This window comes from Salvelinus namaycush, chromosome 15 (assembly GCF_016432855.1).
Source record: "Salvelinus namaycush isolate Seneca chromosome 15, SaNama_1.0, whole genome shotgun sequence".
Taxonomy (NCBI): domain Eukaryota; kingdom Metazoa; phylum Chordata; class Actinopteri; order Salmoniformes; family Salmonidae; genus Salvelinus; species Salvelinus namaycush.
The window spans coordinates 41,093,996-41,117,814 of NC_052321.1; the positions used below are offsets into that span (position 1 = coordinate 41,093,996).

General features: G+C 42.6%; 1 protein-coding gene across 2 annotated transcripts; it reads right to left on the reverse strand.

Moving 5' to 3' along the window:
- Window positions 1–10,587: 10,587 nt before the first annotated feature.
- LOC120060537 (fos-related antigen 2-like) lies at window positions 10,588–23,799 on the reverse strand. Of its 2 annotated transcripts, XM_039009929.1 has the most exons (5): window positions 23,577–23,798; window positions 23,050–23,169; window positions 16,473–16,727; window positions 16,093–16,200; window positions 10,588–13,320 (listed from the first exon to the last, which is right to left on the reverse strand). In XM_039009929.1, exons 3-5 carry the CDS (start codon window positions 16,710–16,712, stop codon window positions 12,790–12,792), a joined length of 879 nt encoding a protein of 292 aa, XP_038865857.1. In that variant the 5' UTR covers window positions 16,713–16,727; window positions 23,050–23,169; window positions 23,577–23,798; the 3' UTR covers window positions 10,588–12,789. The 2 variants fall into 2 exon arrangements, with proteins under 2 accessions (XP_038865857.1, XP_038865856.1); XM_039009928.1 differs by having other exon boundaries at window positions 23,050–23,799.
- Between the last annotated feature and the right edge of the window lie 20 nt (window positions 23,800–23,819).

A 23,819-nucleotide genomic window follows, 5' to 3' on the forward strand; every position in this document is an offset into this window, starting at 1 on the left:
CCTTTAAAATGAGTCTCTTTCAAGAAAGGAGAGGAGTTCAGCCTCTGAAATGAGTCCTGCCGTGGATTAGGACCCCCTACCATGGAGCTAAGAAGTGAAAACAGTCTGTGCTGTATGTTTGAGTATCTGTGTGTGTAACAGTATAACTTTAAACCGTCCCCTCGCCCCGACACGGGCGCGAACCAGGGACCCTCTGCACACATCAACAACGGTCGCCCACGAAGCATCGTTACCCATCGCTCCACAAAGGCCACGGCCCTTGCAGAGCAAGGGGCAACACTACTAATAGGTTTCAGAGCAAGTGACGTAACTGATTGAAACGCTACTAGCGCGTACCCGCTAACTAGCTAGCCATTTCACATCCGTTACACTCACCCCCCTTTCAACCTCCTCCTTTTCCGCAGCAACCAGTGATCCGGGTCAACAGCATCAATGTAACAGTATAACTTTAAACCGTCCCCTCGCCCCGACACGGGCGCGAACCAGGGACCTTCTGCACACATCAACGGTCGCCCACGAAGCATCGTTACCCATCGCGCCACAAAGGCCGCGGCCCTTGCAGAGCAAGGGGCAACACTACTAATAGGTTTCAGAGCAAGTGACGTAACTGATTGAAACGCTACTAGCGCGTACCCGCTAACTAGCTAGCCATTTCACATCCGTTACATGTGTACAGATATGACTTGAGATCTGAAATCCTGCAAGGAGCTCAATACAATTCCACCATTTCCAGACAGTTTGAATTAAAGCTGGAATGTTTTTCTGTGTTGTCCTGAAGCCCAATCCACAAGCAGAGACCAGCTGTATGTCCATGAAGAGTGACCTGTCTATGATGCTGCCAATAGAATTCAGACAGAAAGCTTTTCCTACAAAACAAGGGTAAATTCCCATGCATATCTTTTTTTGTTGGGGAGGGTAACATTTTATTATACTTTTTACGAGTTTGCGGTCTATCAAAAAGCCAGTGAAGTTTAGGGATGGAGAACATTACCTCTACATAATAGCATGAAATGTAACAAAGTTATTACAATTGAAATGACGCATAGAAATCATAGAACACGGTCAGAGGAAAAATACATTATTGCTAAATCCAAAAGAGAGTGACTTGACATCACATTTAACAAAAAGGCATGATATTCTTTGTTTCGTGGTTTAACTAATGTTCATGTTATGTTTTTGACAAGGCCCAGCATGAGAGATCGGACTCACCTGTACCTACATTATTTGTGTGTCCATGAAGACTGCCTATAGAATTCAGACAGAAAGCCTTCCTACAAAACAAGGGTACCTTCCCATGCATATATTTTTTGTTGGGTGACATTTTATTCGACTTTACAAATGTTTCTCTCTACAGTACTCTACGGCAGGGTTTCCCAAACTCGGTCCTGTGGCCCCCCCTGGGTGCACGTTTTTGTTTTTGTCCTAGCCTTAGCTAGATTAGTTTTTTAAAATCAGCTGTGTAGTGCTAGGGCAAAAACAAAAACATGCACCCGGGGGGGGCAACACCGAGTTTGGGAAACCCAGCTCTATGGGACAAAGTTCTTAAAGTAACTGCCCAGTAAAAAACTAACTTTTAAAGGTTCATATTCATGTAACTCATACCCAAACAATGTTGTTGGATTGTATTTGTTGCCAAAGCATGAATTTGAGAAACTTGTAAACAGACGTGTAAACTTGTTTCAACTATTTGAAGATGTAATACTCCTGAGGCGGATGAGATGGCTAATCAGTGATCTACTCGCATGAATATTTTGAATGACTAGTATTCGCCCACACCATTCTGTTGTTGGGTTATGCCCACACCATTCTAACACAGAAAAGCTGATCTTTAACATACTTAATTGAAATGTTCTGCATTGTTGGGAAGGGCTCGCAAGTAAGCATTTAACTGTTAGTCTACATCTGTTGTTTACAAAGCATGTGACTAATATAATTGCATTTTATTTTTTTGTAAGGAAAACAATTTCAATCATATTGAATGTAATTAATTATAGGTCATATTTCATAGAAATCTGGAAACACTGGGCAGTTTCTCTAATTTGAACAAGGTTATCACATTTGAAATGGTACATAGAAATCAAAACACTATCAAATGGAAAATACACTATTACACACATGGGAAACTGTTGAGTGACAAAAACCCATCAGCGTTGCAGTTCTTGACACAAACAGGTGCGCCTGACACCTACTACCATACCTCGGTCAAAGGCACTTCAATATTTTGTCTTTGTAAGGATCGACGCTGGTAGACGAGAAGCAAATACAGCGAGAGAACATTTAATAGGCAACGGACATGGAACAGGACAGGACAGCATCTGGACATGAACACATAACGACATTACTGCTGACACAGGGAACAAACGGGGGAGCAGACAGAAATAGGGAAGGCAATCAACAAAGTGAAGGAGTCCAGGAGAGACCAGTGAGCGCTAATGCGCATAATGATGGTGTCAGGTGTGCGTAAAGAAGGGCAGCCTGGCGCCCTCGAGCGCCAGAGAGGGAGAGCGGGAGCAGGCGTGACAGTCTTGCCCATTCACCCTCTGAATGGCACACATGCACAATCCATGCCTCAATTGTCTCAAGTCTTAAACATCCTTTGTTAAGCTGTCTCCTCCCCTTCATCAACTGAACTTTATAGCATACCATAGAATATCACCTCACTGTTTATATATAAAAAAAAAAGGGCACTCCACCCCTCTTCGGGGGACTTTGTTTTAACAGCTTTTTCTTTTGTTGTTACATGTATACACATTTTACATACATCACTGTAATTTGAAGAATCTGAAATGTAAAATATATTTTGATTTGTTTAAAACATTTTTGGTTACCACATGATTCCACGTGTTACTTCATAGTGTTGATATCTTCACTGTTATTCCTTTGTCCTCGTCTTGTCGTGTCCCGTGTATATATATATTTACATATTTTCTTCGCATTTCTTTTTATATATTTTTTTCAAAAACTCAACTTCAAAACACTCTCCTGCAACCCGCCTCACCAATTAAAAAAAAAAAAAAAAAGTATTTTTCACCTCAAATCTGAAATCCACAACAGAAGCTAGCCAGAATACGTTAGTATTCAGCTAACCACTGTTGGCGGTCATCAGCTATCCTTTAGCTCGAAAAGCTATCGCCAGTTTTGTACAACGCGACTCAGACCAGAGCATACCTGGACCTACTTTCTCTCTATATCCCCAGATTTCTACTGCAAGCTCTGGACATTTACACCAGGATCTTGCAGCTAGCTAGCTGCTATCCGAGTGACTATTGGCTAACGTCGGTCCCAGAGCAAACATCAATTATTCCGGAGCTAGCCAACTGAAGAGTTCCATCAGCCACTCCTGGGCTTCAATCACCTATCCGGACCCGTTTTACTGCCGATGCGGAGCCCCACCGGGCCTTCACGACTGGACTACCGACGTTATCTGCGCGAGGGAGTTATCCAACTGGCCCCTCTGTCGCGACGTAACCTGAACGCCCATCTGCGGCCCGCTAAACGTTAGCTGTCTTATCGGCTGCTATCTGAATAGGTCTATCGGACAATTTTCTTGGGCCACTATAACTATAACTATTTTGCCAATTGGATTGGTCCCCTCTACCACACGGAACCCCACTAATCTACCGACGGAAACGCACAAGGTGGCTAAAAACAGACCTCCATCTTCTGCCAGCTTGCTACCCATGGCCCGGCTAGCTGTCTGAATCGCCGTGACCCCAACTAACCTCACTACTCACTGGACCCTTATGATCACTCGGCTAAGCATGCCTCTTCTTAATGTCATTATGCCTTGTCCATTGCTGTTCTGGTTAGTGTTTATTGGCTTATTTCAGTGTAGAGCCTCTAGCCCTGCTCCTTATACCTTATCCAACCTTTCAGTTCCACCACCCACACATGCGATGACATCATCTGGTTTCAATTATGTTTCTAGAGACAATATCTCTCTCATCATCACTCAATGCCTAGGTTTACCTCCACTGTATTCACATCCTACCATACCTTTGTCTGTACATTATACCTTGAAGCTATTTTATCGTCCCCAGAAACCTGCTCCTTTTACTCTCTGTTCCGGATGTCCTAGACGACCAATTCTCATAGCTTTTAGCCGTACCCTTTATCCTACTCCTCCTCTGTTCCTCTGGTGATGTAGAGGTGAATCCAGGCCCTGCAGTGCCTAGCTCCACTCCTATTCCCCAGGCGCTCTCTTTTGATGACTTCTGTAACCGTAATAGCCTTGGTTTCATGCATGTTAACATTAGAAGCCTCCTCCCTAAGTTTGTTTTATTCACTGCTTTAGCACACTCTGCCAACCCGGATGTCCTAGCCGTGTCTGAATCCTGGCTTAGGAAGACCACCAAAAACTCTGAAATCTCCATCCCTAACTACAACATTTTCAGACAAGATAGAACGGCCAAAGGGGGTGGTGTTGCAATCTACTGCAGAGATAGCCTGCAGAGTTCTGTCCTACTATCCAGGTCTGTACCCAAACAATTTGAACTTCTACTTTTAAAAATCCACCTCTCTAAAAACAAGTCTCTCACCGTTGCCGCCTGCTATAGACCACCCTCTGCCCCCAGCTTTGCTCTGGACACCATATGTGAACTGATTGCCCCTCATCTATCTTCAGAGCTCGTGCTGCTAGGTGACCTAAACTGGAACATGCTTAACACCCCAGCCATCCTACAATCTAAGCTTGATGGCCTCAATCTCACACAAATTATCAATGAACCTACCAGGTACCACCCCAAAGCCATAAACACGGGCACCCTCATAGATATCATCCTAACCAACTTGCCCTCTAAATACACCTCTGCTGTTTTCAACCAAGATCTCAGCGATCACTGCCTCATTGCCTGCATCCGTGATGGGTCAGCGGTCAAACGACCTCCACTCATCACTGTCAAACTCTCCCTGAAACACTTCAGCGAGCAGGCCTTTCTAATCGACCTGGCCCGGGTATCCTGGAAGGATGTTGAACTCATCCCGTCAGTAGAGGATGCCTGGTTATTTAAAAAAATCCCTTCCTCACCATCTTAAATAAGCATGCCTCATTCAAGAAATTTAGAACCAGGAACAGATATAGCCCTTGGTTCTCTCCAGACCTGACTGCCCTTAACCAACACAAAAACATCCTGTGGCGTTCTGCATTAGCATCGAACAGCCCCTGTGATATGCAAGTTTTCAGGGAAGTTAGAAACCAATATACACAGGCAGTTAGAAAAGCCAAGGCTAGCTTTATCAAGCAGAAATGTGCTTCCTGCAACACAAACTCAAAAAAGTTCCGGGACACTATAAAGTCCATGGAGAATAAGAGCACCTCCTCCCAGCTGCCCACTGCATTTAGGATAGGAAACTCTGTCATCATCGATAAATCCACTATAATTGAGAATGTCAATAAGCATTTTTCTACGGCTTACCATGCTTTCCACCTGGCTACCCCTACCCCGGTCAACAGCACTGCACCCCCCACAGCAACTCGCCCAAGCCTTCCCCATCTCTCCTTCTCCCAAATCCAGTCAGCTGATGTTCTGAAAGAGCTGCAAAATCTGGACCCCTACAAATCAGCCAGGCTAGACAATCTGGAACCTTTCTTTCGAAAATTATCTGCCGAAATTGTTGCAATCCCTATTAATAGCCTGTTCAACCTCTCTTTCGTGTCATCTGAGATTCCCAAAGATTGGAAAGCAGCTGCGAAGGTGGAGACACTCTTGACCCAAACTGCTACAGACCTATATCTACCCTACCCTGCCTTTCTAAGGTCTTCGAAAGCCAAGTCAACAAACAGATTACCGACCATTTCGAATCCCACTGCACCTTCTCCGCTATGCAATCTGGTTTCAGAGCTGGTCATGGGTGCACCTCAGCCACGCTCAAGGTCCTAAACGATAGCTTAACCGCCATCGATCAGAAACAATACTGTGCAGCCGTATTCACTGACCTGGCCAAGGCTTTCGACTCTGTCAATCACCACATCCTCATTGGCAGACTCAATAGCCTTGGTTTCTCAAATGATTGCCTCGCCTGGTTCACCAACTACTTCTCTGATAGAGTTCAGTGTGTCAAATCGGAGGGCCTGTTGTCCGGGCCTCTGGCAGTCTCTATGGGGGTGCCACAGGGTTCAATTCTTGGGCCAACTCTCTTCTCTGTATACATAAATGATGTCGCTCTTGCTGCTGGTGAGTCTCTGATCCACCTCTACGCAGACAACACCATTCTGTATACTTCTGGCCCTTCTTTGGACACTGTGTTAAGAAACCTCCAGATGAGCTTCAATGCAATACAACTCTCCTTCCGTGGCCTCCAACTGCTCTTAAATACAAGTAAAACTAAATGCATGCTCTTCAACCGATCGCTGCCCGCACCTGCCCGCCCGTCCAGCATCACTACTCTGGACGGTTCTGACTTAAAATATGTGGACAACTACAAATACCTAGGTGTCTGGTTAGACTGTAAACTCTCCTTCCAGACTCACATAAAACATCTCCAATCCAAAGTTAAATCTAGAATTGGCTTCTTATTTCGCAAAAAAGCATCCTTCACTCATGCTGCCAAACATACCCTCGTAAAACTGACCATCCTACCGATCCTCGACTTCGGCGATGTCATTTACAAAATAGCCTCCAATACCCTACTCAATAAATTGGATGCAGTCTATCACAGTGCCATCCGTTTTGTCACCAAAGCCCCATATACTACCCACCACTGCGACCTGTACGCTCTCGTTGGCTGGCCCTCGCTTCATACTCGTCGCCAAACCCACTGGCTCCAGGTCATCTACAAGACCCTGCTAGGTAAAGTACCCCCTTATCTCAGCTCGCTGGTCAAAATAGCAGCACCCACCTCTGCTGCCAATGACTGGAACGAACTACAAAAATCTCTGAAACTGGAAACACTTATCTCCCTCACTAGCTTTAAGCACCAGCTGTCAGAGCAGCTCACAGATCACTGCACCTGTACATAGCCCATCTGTAATGTAGCCCAAACAACTACCTCTTCCTCTACTGTATTTATTTATTTATTTTGCTCCTTTGCACCCCATTATTTCTATTTCTACTTTGCACATTCTTCCACTGCAAATCTACCATTCCAGTGTTTTACTTGCTATATTGTATTTACCTCACCACCATGGCCTTTTTTTGCCTTTACCTCCCTTCTCACCTCATTTGCTCACATTGTATATAGACTTATTTTTCTACTGTATTATTGACTTTGTCTTACTCCATGTGTAACTCTGTGTTGTTGTATGTGTCGAACTGCTTTGCTTTATCTTGGCCAGGTCGCAATTGTAAATGAGAACTTGTTCTCAACTTGCCTACCTGGTTAAACAAAGGTGAAATAAAAAAAATAAAAAAATATTCTACAATGTAGAAAACAATAAAAATACAGAAAAACCCTTGAATGAGTAGGTGTGTCCAAACTTTTGACTGGTACTGTATATATTATGCATAGATTGATGAGGGAAAAAATGTATTTAATCAATTTGAGAATAAGGCTGTAATATAACAAAATGTGGGAAAAGTGAATGGGTCTGATTACTTTCCGAATGCACTGTACTGTATATATGGGCAAGCTGAATATATATATATATATATAGATTTTTTACCAATATAATGTATTTTAATCATCTCATAATGATTCAGACTAACAGCCATTATTATCAAAGCCATTTTGAGTCAATGACTCAACAATTTCCTACATAGAGACATAAATGATAATAAACCTTATAATAGGATAACATAAAAGCTTATACAGTGCATGCATATAAGAAGTAATGAAGCATTATACCTAGAGACTTGAAGTAAATGTGTTACTGATTTGTCTATACATTTTGTTTTCTCCATCGGATGCCTGTAAGCTCACACTGGATCCAAACACAGCACACAGAACCTTCTCTCTGTCTGAGGGAAACAGAAAGGTGACACGGGGAAGCTATCAGCCATACAGTGCATTCAGAAAGTATTCAGACCCCTTCCCTTTTATCACATTTTGTTACGTTACAACCTTATTCTAAAATGTATTAAATTATTTTTTTCCTCATTAATCAACATAATGACAAAGCAAAAACAGGTTTAGACATTTTTGCTAATTTGTTAAAAAAACCAGAAAAAACTTATTTACATAAGTATTCAGACCCTTTGCTATGAGACTAGAAATTGAGCTCAGGTGCATCCTGTTTACATTGATCAACCTTGAGATGTTTATACAACTTCGTTGGAGTCCACCTGTGGTAAATTAAATTGATTGGACATGATTTGGAAAGGCACACACCTGTCTATATAAGGTCCTACAGTTGACAGTGCATGTCAGAGAAAAAAACCAAGCTATGAGGTTGAAGGAATTGTCAGTAAAGCGAGATAGGATTGTGTCGAGGCACAGATCTGGGGAAGGGTACCAAAACATGTCTACATCATTGAAGGTCCCCAAGAACCCAGTGGCCTTCATCATTCCTAAATGTCAACAAGACTGGAACCACCAAGATTCTTCCTAGAGCTGGTCAGGGAGGTGACCAAGAACCCAATTGTCACTCTGACAGAGCTCCACAGTTTCTCTGTGAAGATGGGAGCACCTTCCAAAAGAACAACCATTCTCTGCAGCACTCCACCAATCAGACCTTCATGGTAGATTGGCCAGATGGAAACCACTCCTCAGTAAAAGGCACATGACAGCCCGCATAGAGTTTGCCAAAATTCACCTAAAGGACTGAGAAACAAGATTCTCTGGTCTGATGAAACCAAGATTGAACTCTTTGGCCTGAATGCCAAGTGTCATGTCTGGAGGAAACCTGGCACCATCCCTACGGTGAAGCATAGTGGTGGCAGCATCATGCTTTGGGGATATTTTTCAGCGGCAGAGACAGGGAGACTAGTCAGGATCGAGGGAAAGATGAACGGAGCAAAGTACAGAGAGATCCTTGATAAAAACCTGCTCTAGATCGCTCAGGACCTAAGACTGGGCCGAAGGTTCACCTTCCAACAGGACAATGACCATAAGCACACAGCCAAGACAATGCAGGAGTGGCTTCGGGACAAGTCTTTGAATGTGCTTGACCCCGAATGAACATCTCTGGAGAGACCTAAAATAGCTGTGCAGCACCACTCCACATCCAACCTGACAGAGCTTGAGAGGATCTGGAGAGAAGAATGAGAGAAACTCTGCAAATACTGGTGTGCCAAGCTTGTAGCATCATACCCCAAAATAATTGAGGCTGTACTCGCTGCCAAAGGTAACTTCAACAAAGTACTGAGTAAAGGGTCTGAATACTTATGTAAGTTTTTTTTTTTTTAAATACATTTGCAAAAATGTCTAAAAACCTGTTTTTAATTTGTCATTTTAGGGTATTGTGTGTAGATTGATGAGGGGGTATAAAACAATTTAATCAATTTTAGAATAAGGCTGTAATGTAACAAAATGTGATAAAGGTCAAGGGGTCTGAGTACTTTCCCGAATGCACTGTATCCAGATCACCCAGAGAAATATGAGGTCTGGCCACAGATGCTGTGTGGAGAAGGGCTGACTGGGCGCTGTTACTGGGAGGCAGAGTGGAGTGGGACAGGGACTCTTTTAGGGGTGGTATAAAGGAAATAGCGGAGTCCTGGATTCTGCAATGCTCTAAGTACAGATACTCTGCCTTCCGCAACTGTAAGCAGACTACCATACACTACTATTCTGTTGGAGGGGGCAGGTATCTGGACTGGCCAGCTGACACTCTGCCCTTCTACACCATCTCCTCTGACACACTAACCCAACTGTACACATTCTACTCCACTTTCACTAAGCCTCTCTACCCAGTGTTTCAGGTTGACAATTCATTGACTCTTTGCTGTAATTGAATTAAAAGAAACTCAAAACATAAGTGTGACAATGTGGTTTCCTGCAAAATAGATTCGACAGGCAGTTGGGTGAGTGGCGGTGTGTTTTACCCTGTTCTGTTGGCTGTCCAGATGTTCTCTCTCTGTCTCACTTCATCCACTAGAGATCAGTGTATACTGTGAAATTGATACAAACTTTTGAAAAGAGAAGGATAACGGCACCAACCACTTACCTGTAAATGTTTATAATTATCGGCCATGTGTTCACAACAGCGATAAGTGTAGTGTAATGCTTGTCACTGCAGGCATGTTCTGATAAACTGACTGCTTAGAATGACCTACCAAGATGTGTGCATGTGTAACACTGATTTCCACTGTATTGACATTTTCACCATCTTTTATGGCAGTGTTATGTTCTGCTATTGCATGACAGGTGGTTTACTCTACTCATACTCCACTTAAGTGCTCGATTCAATCCGGATCGAGGAAGATCTGTGGTATAGCACGATTGACATTTAAAAGGTAGCCTAATTTCAGATTGAGCCGACATTTACAGTGTTTACCATGAATGCAGTCTCCATTAATGCGGGAGCATTGACTTTAAAATTTCCATCCTGCTATACCCCCGGATCTTCTGCAATACAGATTGAATCAAGCCCTAATTTAGAGGTACGCCGCCTTTCAAATCAAATGTGCCTAATGTTCAGAGATACAAAAATAAGGACACTGCATTGTCCATGGACAAATGATGAACAGGTCAATAACAGCGTTCAAGAATTCCTTGTTGAAAATGCTTTTTATTATATTTATAGAATTACGAAATTAACAAACACTGCGATACATATTGCTGTTTTTTGTTTGTTTTGAATCATTTTAAACAATTAAAGCATTTGGAAAAATAAGAAATAGATGTCAAAAACAGGAGACATACAGCAAATGACATGTACAGTAGAATATCTAAAGTTGATGGCTTTCCTACGTGTTTTTAGGGGGTTCAAAAGACTCGAACAGACAAGAAACTCTCCGACAATTACATTTTGGTATCTTTTTTTCTTGGTCTGCAATTTATCCCAATGCATGATAGGAGTTGTTGTCCAAATGCCATCATGTGATACTATAACCATCCAAACAAAGATCAGTAAGTGATGTGACTAGTCCACAACAGCAATGCTTTATGTCTTATTTGCTGCACCCAGCACAACAAAAATATTTCAGTCCGTCTTCTGTCCTGTGATCACCACAAAGGTCATTACCCCACTGACCATGTAAGGAATGTTTGAAGTAAACAATATGTCTGAAATACTGCAATTCTATCCATTTCAGTGCTTGGTATCCTTAAACCTCTGTCCCATAAAACACAAACAAATAAGTGTTCTTTTACCATTATCCTCAAGACATTCCTCTTGCACCTCAGGCCAGCTGTAAAGAGAATCTCATTTGTCCCATCAATTGGAAAGTGCATTGTTTTTGCTATGGGTCTGATATGGCCACACAATGGCCAGTGAACAGGTTTCAATGTGCTTGTTGATATATAGGGTCACCTGCCCACATATTGGTGTTGCCCCTTATAAGAACATTAATAATGATGAAATTACAAAATAATGTAGCCAGTGTTATTACTATTATCATGTTTTCACACCACAGTAGCATCTGAAAAGTTCAACCAGACCCCCTCCTTTAGTACAAATGATATACAGATGTCTTTTTTTGGTTTCGAAACCTACCCTATTGCAAGGGAATATTGAGATCACTGGGCAATATCCAATCCCCTTTTTCTGACAAAGCCAGAGTTTGAGTTACAGGCGAGAGGAAAAAAGAATGCGGATACAAAACAAATGGATAACTTTCAATCAAGCTCCAGAGTGTCTGGTTGAACTCTCCATCAGTAGTGGGGGTATAAGGAGTTGCTCACAATAACCTCATTGGTCAAACTGTCTTGCTGAATGACATCATTTTAGAAGTAGAAGGGAACACTGTTTGAATGTCTCCTCAGATATCACTCCAGCCCTTAAGCCCCAATGCCTCCCGTGCTGCTCCTTAAAAAAAAAAAAAAAAAATTGTATTCAACCACCACACAGAAGAGAAATCCCTCACGAAATCCCTCACACCAATGTAAATCGCACAAACTTGTAATAAATGCATAATATAGTTCAGGTACGTTACTGAGGAAAACACCAATACGATGGCCATCGATACTATGATCAATGTTAAGAGTAGACTGGTGACGAACTAGGCATTGAGTAAAAATTGGCTCTTTTCCTTTGAGACACTGAGGCTTTGTGGCTTACCCAGTGAACCATTTTGCTGTTCTACAGGCAGATCAGAAGACAACATCAGAACGCAAGGACACACATTCAGAAAATATTAGCACACGCCATAAATACAAGTAGATATGGAAATAAAGTCAGATGTTTATGAACACACTCTGTAGTCTCCCAATATAGTTTCTGTGAGAGGGAGACAAAAATCAAGAAAAAGATAAATCTGCTTTTGAAATCTCTCCGTTGTCTCTGTATCCCTCCTTCAAACAGGAGGGATGTCAGGAAATGCTGATTTCTGTCTCTCATTTAGTGATTTATTGATAAATTGATCGTAGGAGAGTGCAACTGTCACCAGATGGCTTTACTTAATGTTGATCTAAAAATATGTCTTGCTTTCCACAGTTTTCGCCTCATGAATGGCTTTGCTGGCATTTCCTCAACTCCATGTCATCTGTTTATTGTTCAACAAGCAAATTGAGGTGCTGGAGTTGAAATGAAGAAGTGACGACACTGGCTGGTACAGGTGCACACATTTGGGTATATATATTTTTTAAATCACACTGAAGCGTATGAGAAAAACAAGCGGCTTAGCCCTTGAGGGTTCCTGGGGTCAAGAACACAGCTCATGATTGGCTTGGTCCAGGTTTGAGTGTGCTTCGTCTGCCAAGTCGGTAGGGGGCGCTGCTCACCCTCCCCCACAACCTCACCTTAACTGTCCCTGCTCAGAGGGCCAGGAGGGTGGGCGAGTTGAGGGAGTCCGACGACTGATCCCCGCTGCTGCTGCGCAGGTGAGCCTTCGAGCAGGACTCAGAGGATGGCGAGGGGCTCTCGGGCTCCAGCATGCTGGGATAGGTGAATATGAGGCTGGGAGCACTGGGTGTGGATGCTGGGGTGGAGGCTGCCACCACTGGGGTGTTGAGGCTGTCACTATCGCAGAAGATCCCACTACCTCCCCCAAGGCAGATAGGCTTAATGACAGAGCGCTGGGACTTGCCGTCCACGTCGTCTTCTTGCGGTTCTTGCTTCACCACAACGGGGTTGATGGGGCCTCGGGGACCCAGACTGTTGCGCATGGTCAGGGGGAGAGGGGCACACTGCTGCTGGTGGTGGCCCCTCTGGTGGCGATCGTTGGTTGGCAGCTTGCACATGGGGTTGTGGGCCACCAGCATGAACTCCAACTTGTCCTTCTCCTTTTGCAGTGTCTCTATCTCTTTCTGTAGATCAGCCTTCTCTTCCTCCAGCTCCTCAGTCTCCTGGAAACCATAACAACAAACAGCTGATAAGGACACATTATTTATCTTCAGTATCTGAAGGGTTCATATTCAGCTCAATTACACTTCTGGTGTATGGAGTAGACAGCAAAGCCCCAACCACTGTTTAAGGTTCACATAGGTAAGTTTCTGCATCACCTAATGCTACCACAAGAGTGCACCGTTTCCCAAAAATAACCTAAAGCACATTATATTTCAGTACAGTACAGTGCCTTCAGAAAGTATTCATAACCCTTTACTTATTCCACATTGTTGTTTTACAGTCTGAATTCAAAATGGATTACACGCAATACCCCATAATGACAAAGTGAAAACATGTTTTTAGAATTTTTAGCAAATTTATTGAAAATTAAATACAGAAATCTCTCATTTACATAGGTATTCACACCCCGGAGTCAATACTTACAGCAGTGAGTCTTTACGGGCAATTTCCACACCTTGATTGTGCAACAGTTGCCCATTATTATTTTCAAATGTATCATTGCTAGAAAACCATGTTCAGGTCTTGCCATAGATTTTTAAGTAGATTTAAGTCAAAACTAACTCAGACACATTCACTGTCTTCTTGGTAAGCAACTCCCATGTAGATTTAGCCTTGTGTTTTAGGTTATTGTCCTGCTTAAAGGTGAATTCGTCTCCAAGTGTCTGGTGGAAAGCAGACTGAACCAGATTTTCCTCTAGGATTTTGCCTGTGCTTAGTTCCATTACATACATTTTTAATCCTGAAAAACTCACCGGTCCTTAACGATTAAAAGCATACCCATAACATGACGCAACCACCACTATGCTTGAAAATATTGAGTTGTATTTGCACCAAACATAACACTTTGTATTCAGAACAAAAAGTGAATTGCTTTGCCATAATCTTTTTGCCACATTTTTTTCTTTAGTGCCTTGTTGCAAACAGGATGCATGTTTTAGAATATTTGTATTCTGTACAGGCTTCCTTCTTTTCTCTCTGTCAATAAGGTTAGTATTGTGGAGTAACTACAATGTTGTTGATCCATCCTCAGTTTTTTCCTATCACAGCCATTAAAACTCTGTATCTGGCCTCATGGTGAAATCACTGAACGGCAACTGAGGAAGGACGCCTGTATCTTTGTAGTCACATGGTGAATTGATACACCATCCAAAGTGTAATTAATAACTTCATGCTCAAAGGGATATTCAATGTTTTTACCCATCTACCAATAGATGCCCTTATTTGTGAAGCATTGGAAAACCTCCCTGGTCTTTGAGGTTGAATCTGTGTTTGAAATTCACTGATCAACTGAGGGACCTTACAGATAATTGTATGTTTGGGGTACAGAGATGGAGGTGGTCATTCAAAAATCATGTTAAACACTATTCTATTATTGCACACAGAGTGAGTCCATGACACTTATACATTTTTACATAATTCCACTTTGACATTATGGGGTATTGTGTGTACTGAAGGCCAGTGACAAAAACAACCTCATTTTAAATTCAGGCTGTAACAACATTTGGAAAAAGTCAAGGGGTGTGAATACTTTCTGAAGGCACTGTGAGTTTGCTAAGGAAAATAGTTGAGATACAGCGAAAGGGCAATCAATAAACATCTTGGCTATCTTGCCCCTAAATGACTTGAACTCAAACCTATGTTTGTCAGAATATCCTGGCATTCCAGTTTGACCGTTATCCTGATACTAAAAGTAATTCCTATTACAACTTTGTCCAAACAAAAAACACATTCATGTTTTAAGATTGTTGTTCCCAGATGGAGCTACGTGATGTAACACGCAAAACACACCGTGTTTCCTCTAGCGTAATGTGTCATTAATGTGTCACGGCCCCAGCAGACAAAGACAGACCCTTAGAAGCCTGTAGTCACCAGATCGGGCGGGCAGAACACAGATAAAGTTCTCAGACAGGCCTGTGACTTGTCTCAAACACAAAGATATGAGAAAGTAGGAAACAAACTAGCAGACCCCCCCCCCCCCCCCAAAAGAAAAAAAATAGGAGCAATAGAACAAGGAGGAAGATACGTTTGCTGACATGCTTGGAATATGACACTTCCTTATTTAGTAATTCAACAAAGAGTCGTGTGTGGTGGAGGAGGGAAGGCGTTTTTGCTGGAAGCAGTGTGGGGGAGTTGGAGGGTGTAGCCATGAATTCGTCAAAATTGTAAGAGATGAGAGATGGAACTCCCACTTTATAAAACATCTCCCATTCATAATGACAGCCGCCTGCAGCACATTCCTTTCCTGTTTCTTTTGTAATTGAGCTAATGAGTCTAATTAGTGCTGTCTGCTTAGCTAGGAGGGTTAGGGCCCAGCCCTGTCCATGTCTACAGCTGTCTGCACCCAGACAAAAACCCTTACATCCACTGTCTTCTGTCAGCACGGCTTAGTGCTAATAGCTAAAGTCCTCCTAGAGACCTAGACAAACCAGTATCGCAAGGTTCTGGTTTGAGGTCGACGCATAAATACGTGCAACACTGTTTGAGAAGTGTTCGTGAACCGAGCTGAACATGAAACTGTCCTGCACAAGGGAATACGTTTTTTCCCTTTTCATGCTTTGGTGCTTCGTTTGTACTGCAAGTGCACAACATATGACGAATTGTAGCAACTAAGTTGACAAATAGAGTCTCTGGAATTTAAACTGACAGGGGCGTGCGTGTGTGTGTGTGTGTGTGTGTGTGTGTGTGTGTGCGCGCGAGTCTGTGTATGTGCGCGTGTGTGTACGCGTAGGAGAGTGTGTTGTGCCGTTGTATGGTGCAGTTGTCTAACTAACCCCTTGGAGCATATCGGTGAGCTCTCGTCTGCGATTGCGGCACTTGGCGGCTGCCAATTTGTTCCTTTCGCGCCTCACCCTCCTCTTCTCCTCTTCCTCAGGGGTAAGCTGAGGGCAAAAAGAACACACTTTGTGAGTTGTCATTAACACTTAAGCTGAACAGCGCAAACAAGTAGAGAAGCTTTGGGTTTACAACTATAAGCCATCATCTTCAATATCGCCAAATTCCTCACATCTTGGTACTTTGAAAGTAGAACTCACTACTGTTTTACAATGTTAAAAGATATTTTAAAATGTTGCTTGCCGCCACAAGATGCTCTCCACACTGCCAGACATAAGTAACTTTTGAACACACGCATCTGTACACTCGTGGTCCTCACCTGCTCATCTCTCCTTCGTCGTACGCGGGTGTCCCCGACGGAGCGTATGACACCCGGGCGGGCGAGGGTGGTGTGACCCAGGAGCCCGGGGCTGTTGGAGAGGTGGTGGCTGTAGGGGTGGGAGCGTGAGTAAGGGTTGGACATGGAGGTGATCACTGTGGGCTGCACCATCCACTGCAGGTCCTGGCTGGTCGTTATGGCGTTTATCGTGGGGATGAAGGCACTGCTAGAGCCAGGCATGTCGGCCCGGTATTTCTAGATACAGGAAAGGTAGCAAAGAGAGAAAGGGAGGTTGGGAGAGGGGGGGGGGGAGAGGGCAGATCAGGAGAGAAATGGTGAGTGGATGATTTTAAGATGACAGTTGATCCTTCGCTTACTGTTGCAACCTCTGACAACATTTTCCCAGGAAGCCCAATTCAACCACTGCCGAAATCTCAAACTGTGTTTCTAATACAGACTGAAATTCAACAGACTTCCCCTTGCTAATCAGGAAACTCTTGGGTATGTTGTGGTAGACTGCTATAACAATTGCTTCATGGGAAGCTGGTAAAATTATATTTGTAGTGTAGCTAGCCACTGAATGGCTCTGAATTCCCTGTCAGCATGCAATTTTGGAGCCAACTAGTGCTCTCAAATCGTATCCTCATGTCGACAGCAGATGGGAGTTCTATTAATAACATTGCTAACTTAGCTAGCTAACATACATCTTAAGAAAACAATATATATTAAGTGGCTACCTAGCTAGCATTAGCAACGTTTGTTGGTCAATGAGACTGAGTGCTAGCTAACAAGCGGGGCTAGCAAATAATGTAACAAAAGTATAATTTCATATTTTAAAAATACTCCATGAACTGGCTCTGAATTTCAGGAATCACTGTTAAATGATTCAGCCTTTTAAACACAAGCCTTCACATGCTTTCATACCATTTAAAAGTGAGCTTGTCCACCTTGTCCAGGTGGTGGACTCGACTATCCATTGGAGCGCTGCGATTGGTTGCCCAAAATTCTGGGGCAGGGCCTAGCAAATAAGTTGTGTGTGTCTTCAACTCTAGGGAAAGACCCATAACAAAATGGTGATTGTATTTCACAGATCTCAATTTCCATTCATTTATTTTTTCGCTTAAATCGAATTTTGCTTATTTATTTCACTTGTTACAACAGCAGAAGAAAAAAAAAACATGCCACTTGACATGTAGGCTATTTGACTCTGCTATCAATTTCCAAGTCCTGTAGCTTAACCTCCTTGAACACACACACACACAGGTCACCCACTCTTAATCATACTCACAAATCCTCTGCATTGAAGCCTACTGTAGTAGTGAATCACTGACACCACACACAAACACTGTCTAGATTCACCCGTTTAACCCCCGGAGTGGCAGTCAGTGACACATTCAGTGAATAATGGCGGGAAAGCCCGTAGTGCTGCTGCTGCCTCCATCTTAATATGGCTATAGGAGAGAAGAGCTTAGTTGCGTCAACCAGCAAGTCATCTGGTGAGCAACATGGTATGGAATTGTACACCTCTCTGGAAAAAAATACAATCCATGGAGAAGGACAAAGGTGTGATGACTAGTTTATTCCTGTCAGAAAATGTGATAATGTTGTTTTGCATTGGCACTGATATCACTGGATAGGCCCATCTCTTTCCATATACAAGTGTAGCCTATCTAATAAAATAGATTAGGTAAGACATCAAGGTTACTTGGGTATCTGAAGACTATAACGCTCATAAGACAGTGACATTTTACCAACATTGTGAGTGGCAGCACAGAAGTGACCATCTATGAAGCAAAATATAGTAGAGGCCTACTGAATAAAGCTTACGGCTTAAGCCCTCATGAGGCACCTTTATGGTGATAGGACAATATTTTGATGATATCCTTGCCTTTAGGTCAATATCATTATATGACACCAGTGAGCGTGTCCATTATACAGACAATGAAAGCTCTTACAATGTTCGATGATTAATTCATCCATTATGTCCTTGTGGTGAGACGTGTTTGGGATATGTCAAGCATGTGCGTAAAACGGTCAGTTCCAGTAAGGTCGGAAGCCGCATTATATTAGGCTAGAGAGAAAAGCCAGGTCCCCCGCCAATACATTCCAGAAGTGAGGCAACAGTGAAAATTCCATTGCATTCATAAATCCCAGGGGCAGGTAACTAACCAGAAGGTAAAGTTATAAATTGAGTAATCTAATGGTTGGTTACAATAAATTGCAGTGCCTGTTGCTACACGGAGAGGACATACATAAAGAGGGGGGATATGAAAATATGTCAAGGAAGGCGATTGTGCAAACTTGATTTTAGAGACAATAGGTGAATCGACCGTGGGCAAACTAATTAAAATGCATGAAAAGCACCATTGTTTGGAAACATTTCAGGTGCAGGGTCCAAATAAAACACGTAGCCTACACGTTTCCTGGCACCGAGATTAGTCTCCCATAGGCCATCATGTCAGTCCTAGTGCCCCGTGTGCGGAAAACAGCTCCACAGGTGTTGCCCCCTTTCCCCGCTTTCCCGGATTCTGGTCCTTAATAACTCACTGGGACTTGCCCACTGCTGTAAGAGGAAAAAAACCAGACCACTTAAACAGAATACTTGTCCTCCGCCCCCAGAAAACTAAAGGATGATGTAAAATTCCAGGAACTTTTGCCTGCATAAAACTAAACCCTTCCAGGGTAGAGAAAGCACCAATGGCAATGCTTGACTATCTCAAAGCTGATGTAACCCATACGGTCATTTGATGTGTAGGCTCATTTCAAAAGACCAACTTAAACTATGACCAGTCCAGCTATTGTGCTTCTGCACGCCCACTGGTTCCATTTGGCAGAAGCAGACGCCGTCATAATGACAAAATCCAACTGATAAAGTCGCACGTAAAATTGGCACCCGTCTTAACGCTTCCAGTCAACTGATTAATAGGCCTACAAAAATGAGACACACTTCCCACATTTGTCTTATTAAAGGAGATCTGAACAGACTATGTCCATTATAAGAAATAAGATTAGAACACCGGTGTATGAAAGAACAACCTTCCGATTGTAGCGAGCACAGAAACTCCCTTCCATGTGCCAGTAGGCCTACAGCAGGTTGTACATGTGATACTGCCAGTGGCTATTTTAGCATGTAAATCATGGTGGGGCAAAAAATTTAAAAAAGTGGGATGCATGCCAGCAAAGCTACTACTCAACACAATAATTGCACTATAACGGTGACAAACAGTGCACACAAACTGTTAGGGTCTACATAAAAGCTGTCCCAACAGCAGAGTCCCAACAACAGTCCAAACACCTTACCACTGCTACACCTAGCTTTCAGCAGAGCCTTGTCTGGCAGCGAAACAGTTCATTCAGCCTCATTTACTGCCTTTTAAAAAACATAGCTGATATGGCTGACTTGCTTAAACAAATGTGGTTTCTACTGACAATTGAGATGTACAAACTATGGCATAAGGGGACGACAAGCGGATAAGAGGCAATCCGTAATTTCGAATAAGACAGTAATGACCGAGCGACGACGGACGCAGTCAATATAACTACTTGTTCAGCACTTCTGAAATGTACAGCGACAGAATTTAAAACATGGGCCGTTCTTACAGTGTACTCCCCGTACAACAAGTCAGAAGTGTAGGATAAATAAAGGGGCATATAAGACAATGAAAACTCTTACAATATTAAATTTCTCTAAAACATGTTATAGGCTACATGTACACAATCAAGTTAGAACAGTAGGCGAAATTAAGAGGTGAAAATAGACCAAATGATTAGGGTGAGGCACATTGAACACCGTTTGGGTCTTTGCATGTCAAAAAAGATACGTCATATAACACTACTTGACATGTTAAATAAGCTTTAAATTTGACTTGTCAAATAACACAATTCTATTATAGAATGTTGTTGTGTGTGCTGAATTTTCACGTGCAAGCCAAGCGCCATCACTACTATCAGTAGCACTGTCAAAGCTGTACAAAAAAGTTGGAAAACAAGCAGACACCAGCTACGAACGATGTGTTCACAATTGGTGAAAATAGACCAAATTATTAGGGTGAGGCACATGGGCTACTAACAGTTTACTTCACAACATACACTTAGTATTACTTTAACTACAGTATACATATCTCCCTTGCATATTACATCATTTATGCAGCAGCATAAAATACATTTTTGGACTCCCCTTGTGAAGGTGGCACTGCGGTCCTGTGTGAGCAAATTTTATCATCAAACTTTGTTATCAAAGTCTGGCATTCTCTGGATTTATGGTGGGAACTTAAAAAAAAAAAAAAAAAAAAACAGCCACTCCATTGAATAGCAGGCTAACATTAGAGGTTGCTTTGCAACGCTTGCAGTTAGCCACTGATTCCTTCCAAACGACTCATTGTTGAATTTGCGATTTCCAACTTGTTGTAATCTTTATGCCCAATGGCCGATGAGCACCGACACGTTTTATTTATAATTTCTCTTCACCATTTCTCTTCATATGACAAGGATTAAAACGGATTTGCCAGTAGATTGTCGACTTGATTCATGATGACTGATAGCTAAGACTTTGAAAGTAAGATGTTGACATGATCAGTCCAATTAAAGCTACTGTACATATAACGTGATTTAACGTCATTTTATCTGTGGCCAATGACCTTGAGCCTTCTTAGAAGGGCACTTGTAATAACTATGGCAGGACCCAAAGGGCCAAAATTTGGGATGTCTACCCTTACTTAAGGACTAAAGCTAGGCGATGACGTGTCCCCATGAGTGACAGAACACTGAGCCAATCACGGCGCAATGCTCCCATTTTCTGCTGGCTCAACCCCACCACCACAAAAAGCACTGAGCTAGGCTGAAACACTTTGCTAAAAAGTGGGGTCGCCACTGGATACTGCCAACATAAAAACAACTGGAAACATGTCTCTCTGTCGCCTTCGTAAAAACTATCGATAGGCTACATCTTAATTTAAAAAGGGAATATTTGACTGGAACAGCATTCATTGGAAGGAGACATGAGGTGTGACACGCTGATATATATGGTTGTTCCTCAATTATAGCCACTGAGCATCACATCTCAGAATGAGAGAACGGGAGGCAGGTAAAAAAAAGGTAATGTAATCACAATAGGACATCTGGAGGAAATTCCAGCCTCGATGTCTCCATGTTCAACATCCCCGAGGGCGCATTCAGAGACGCTTCATAAGCTTTTTAACCCGCCGTTTCCAAGTCACGCCAACATCTTCCAGTGCATGACTACATGTTGCTCATCTGCAACACACACCTCGAAGCTTTGGGTCGAACAGTTTGGCGTATCAGCGTCGACTGGTTGTCCATAGTGTACACAGCGTACCGCCACTGACTGACGCTATAGGCCTTGCTGCAGAACTAAAGAGGAGTCCTAGTCAAGATTCATTGTTGCACTGTTCGCTTTACAGTTTGAGCACTGATCATCATCAGGTCAGAGACATATCTCTGTGCCAAGAAGACACTGAGAAGAATTGGGAGAACCAGTGCGTGTTTGTTCAAGGTGACCAAATTGTGCGCATGAATAAAGCTTTTATCCAGTGCGCAAGGGAAAAGGTAGCCCTTTGGTTTAAGCATTCCAAGTACGGCGTGATCCAATAATAGCCTACCAAATGTCCCCAGTACTTTTATTTCAATCCATATCTTGCAGGAAAAATGTTGAGAGCAATTAGCATTGACAAAAATGACGTAGCAATCTATATGCAGTTTGGTGTGTATAATAATTCATGATAGCATATTATACTCATCCAAAAGTTATTATAATACGATTTTGGCTACATTATCTGTGGACGAAACAGTTTAAACACGTTCGAAAGTTACATTTTCCGTTTACAAAATATGTATTTTCCAATAAAGCCTCCCGTTAACTTCTGGTGCACAGTCCCATAGCAGTGCAACACGTGGGTGTTAAAGTACAGCGACTGTGCAATACCTGATTGTATATGGAAATTCAGATGACAATCACTTGTCAGTAAGTCATTTTCTGCAGTTAGGTTTCATGACATTCAAAATAAATTCGGCATGGGTCGGTCATTTTGTCCTTTTTATGCACTTCACTCGCGCACTGGTGTCTTGGCCTGAACCATATATATATATAATCTATTAAGTTATCTTATTGCATAGAGCAGGTCCGGGAAATGTTGGAATAATATCCCAGGCTATAGCGCGCTCAGATTCGGGTAATATCACAGGATATTGCGGCGCGCTCTTTCCAAAGGTAAAGATAAAGGCTCTACAGCAGTAGACTATAGTTTGGAGTAACATATTCAATATAAATGTAATATTCTTAATAATTCTCAAAAATACAATTTGACAGCAATATATTAGAAAGATATCATGCACCTCTATTGCATTGCACTCCGATAATTACGCACAGCGTGATAGCCTTGCCAATACTGTAGCTACGCATCAAGTTAGTCCTACCAATCGAAGAGTGTATCAGTGGGTAGTAACTCATAGACAACTGCAGTGACATTCCGATACAATGAAACTCAAATTAAACAAATGATAGTTGTGAATATCAATATTTTCCTTTGAGAGAAGAGAAAATGCATATTGTGTTGGTTACCTGGTAGCTTGAGGTAGAGATCGGACTGCCGATCGTGCTGCTGCTGCTCGTGAATGACTCTGGCTGGGCCGGAGAAGTGCTGCTGCCGCGGGACGAGGTGTCGTAGTTCACGGAGTAGTCCTGGTACATGATCCAGGAAAGAGGAAGATTTCAGTAGATGATATGAGCTCCGACGCTCTCAAAAAATCCTCTAACAGAAAATCTCTGACAGTGCAATCCCTTTTTGTGTGCCGAAAGTGGAGCAGATTGGAAAGTGACCAACTTGAACAGTCTTTAAAACACTGATATCCCCCCCCCAAAAAATCTCAAAATAGCCTGGCTATTAGTGCAATAAATCCAGTCTCTTCGAAATGAAATAACTTAAGGCAATTACCAAGAAGTAAAGCCGAAATTATTTTATTTTTTGTCCACTCCAAATAATTCTCTCCTTGAGAATAACTTCAGCTATTGTTCTTTCCTCCACTGCTAGCCTATTCAGGTGTGCTACAAGAGCCAACTTCAAGAAAAAAAGTCAGTAGGGCACCTACTTTCGCTATCAAAACAGAGTTGACGGAGAATAGACCCGTTTTGCGTGTGAGTCAGGCTTTATGTTTGCTTTCCACCTCAGCCTACTCTAGAATCCCTTCCCCGCGACACATTTATTTCAGCTACCCCTTGGAACAGTTCTACCCCTTGGAACAGTTCTATATTTCTTTCTATGTCCCTTCACCGCACTTCCTAAAATGAGTCACTTTAATGGTAATACGAAGAAATGCAACCGCTTATCAACG